The following is a 1,509-nucleotide window of genomic DNA, read 5'->3' on the forward strand; positions in this document are numbered from 1 at the left end:
GCTTTTGGCCACTCAGAAAATAGTGGGGCAGCGTCCCGGCCTCGAGCGCCCGGCGCAGCTCATCCAGCAGCCCGAGGCAGCAGGCGCCCGCATTCTCGGCTCGCGCCAGAGAGGGCGCGGGCAGCCGCTCACACGCCCAGTAGAGCAACGTCCGCAGGAGGTGGGGCGCCGCGACCCTAGTCCTGGCCACCAGAGGGCGCAGGAGCGCCTGAGCCGCCGCTCAGCAGGGGAACGGATATGCGCGTCTTGAGCGCCAGCTCTTGGCGGGCGAAGCAGAGCTGCCAGCCGGAGGCGTCCGGCCGCTCTGTGCCGCCGCCGCAGGGCACCAGCTAGAAGGAAGACGACTCCGAGGCCAGCGGGCCGGCCCACGAGTGGCTCCGAGGCCCCTGGGGCCAGCCGGCCACGGACACCACGGGGATCAAGTCGAAAAGCAGGAGGCGGCGCGGGGGCCCGGGCGCAGCCAGGAGGATGGTGGTGACCCCCGCGTGGCGGTCTGCGTGGACCAAGCGCGGGGCACCCGGAACAGGAAACGGGGACTCAGTGACCGCAGCCAGCGAAGCAGAGAACCGGGCAGCCACCTGGGCGGGTCACAATGTGGGCCACGCCTCCGGAGCCTCCAACGGCTGTGGCACTGGGCTAACGTCGGTTGCTTTGGTGACGTCACCATTCCGTTTTTTTCAGTGGTGAGGGAAAGCCAACATCGGTTACGTCTTGTTGAGGCAACTCTGGCACTGAAACATTACTAGGTGAGTTTTCCAAAGACTCGTGTGCCTCAGGCTCAGTGACGTGTAGCTGGTCCACGGAGATTTGCGGATCCTTGGGAGTTTCTTTGCTTTGGGCTGGGTGGATCGAATCACGTCCTCCTGGGACTAGGGGTCCTAGGCAATCCTGCCATGCCTCCCGGGCCGAGGTTCCGCGTACCTGCTCTAGGAGGAAGAGCCATGTGTAACAGGATCCCACGTCCGGTTGCAGCTCCTGCCCAGTGCCATCTAGCGAAAGCACGGGCACCAGGAGTGTGAAGCCGGCGTCGTAGTGAGGTCCCCGAGCGTAGGGACCTAGAGGCGCAGGCCCCAGATCCAGGGAGCCCTCGCGAATCCCGCAACGAAGCAGCAGGAGCTCTGCCTGAGGAGGAAAGCGAGGGTCCCGGCGGTGAACGAGACCTAAGGAAAGAGAAGGGATCGTAAAGTCGTGATCCAGAGCCGGGGCGGGGTGAGGCGGAGCTGAGAGCTGCAAGTTCCCGAAGGCTGGGAGGGTTACTTAGCAAGCAAAGAGAAAACAAAGTCCTTGGCCTGGAGGAGATCTGGTCCTGGCTTGGGACCTTCACTCCAGCTCGCCTGCACACCCAGCTCCTGGATCAGCTGGGTTAGTTCTTGCAGCTGCGCCCCAGAGCAGAAGTCGATGTCCGTGAGCGGCCGGGCTGGGGCTGGGGGCGGTGGGCCCCACCAGGGAGCACTCCCCCAGACCGCGGAAGCCATATGGCTCTGTCGTTTGGGGGCTAGGAAATACACA

At 64.7% G+C, this 1,509-nt stretch overlaps 1 protein-coding gene across 1 annotated transcript in view; it reads right to left on the minus strand.

Annotated features, from left to right (window-relative positions):
* The window catches only part of LOC114889563 (transmembrane protein 102-like), a 4,793-nt gene that overhangs the window by 1,202 nt on the left and 2,082 nt on the right, over positions 1 to 1,509 (minus strand). Inside the window, 1 exon segment of the mRNA XM_029212906.1 lies at positions 3 to 51. Coding sequence (XP_029068739.1) covers positions 3 to 51 — 49 coding nt within the window.

Source organism: Monodon monoceros, unplaced genomic scaffold (assembly GCF_005190385.1).
Source record: "Monodon monoceros isolate NGI ecotype Baffin Bay Population unplaced genomic scaffold, NGI_Narwhal_1 Super_Scaffold_9, whole genome shotgun sequence".
Taxonomy (NCBI): Eukaryota; Metazoa; Chordata; class Mammalia; order Artiodactyla; family Monodontidae; genus Monodon; species Monodon monoceros.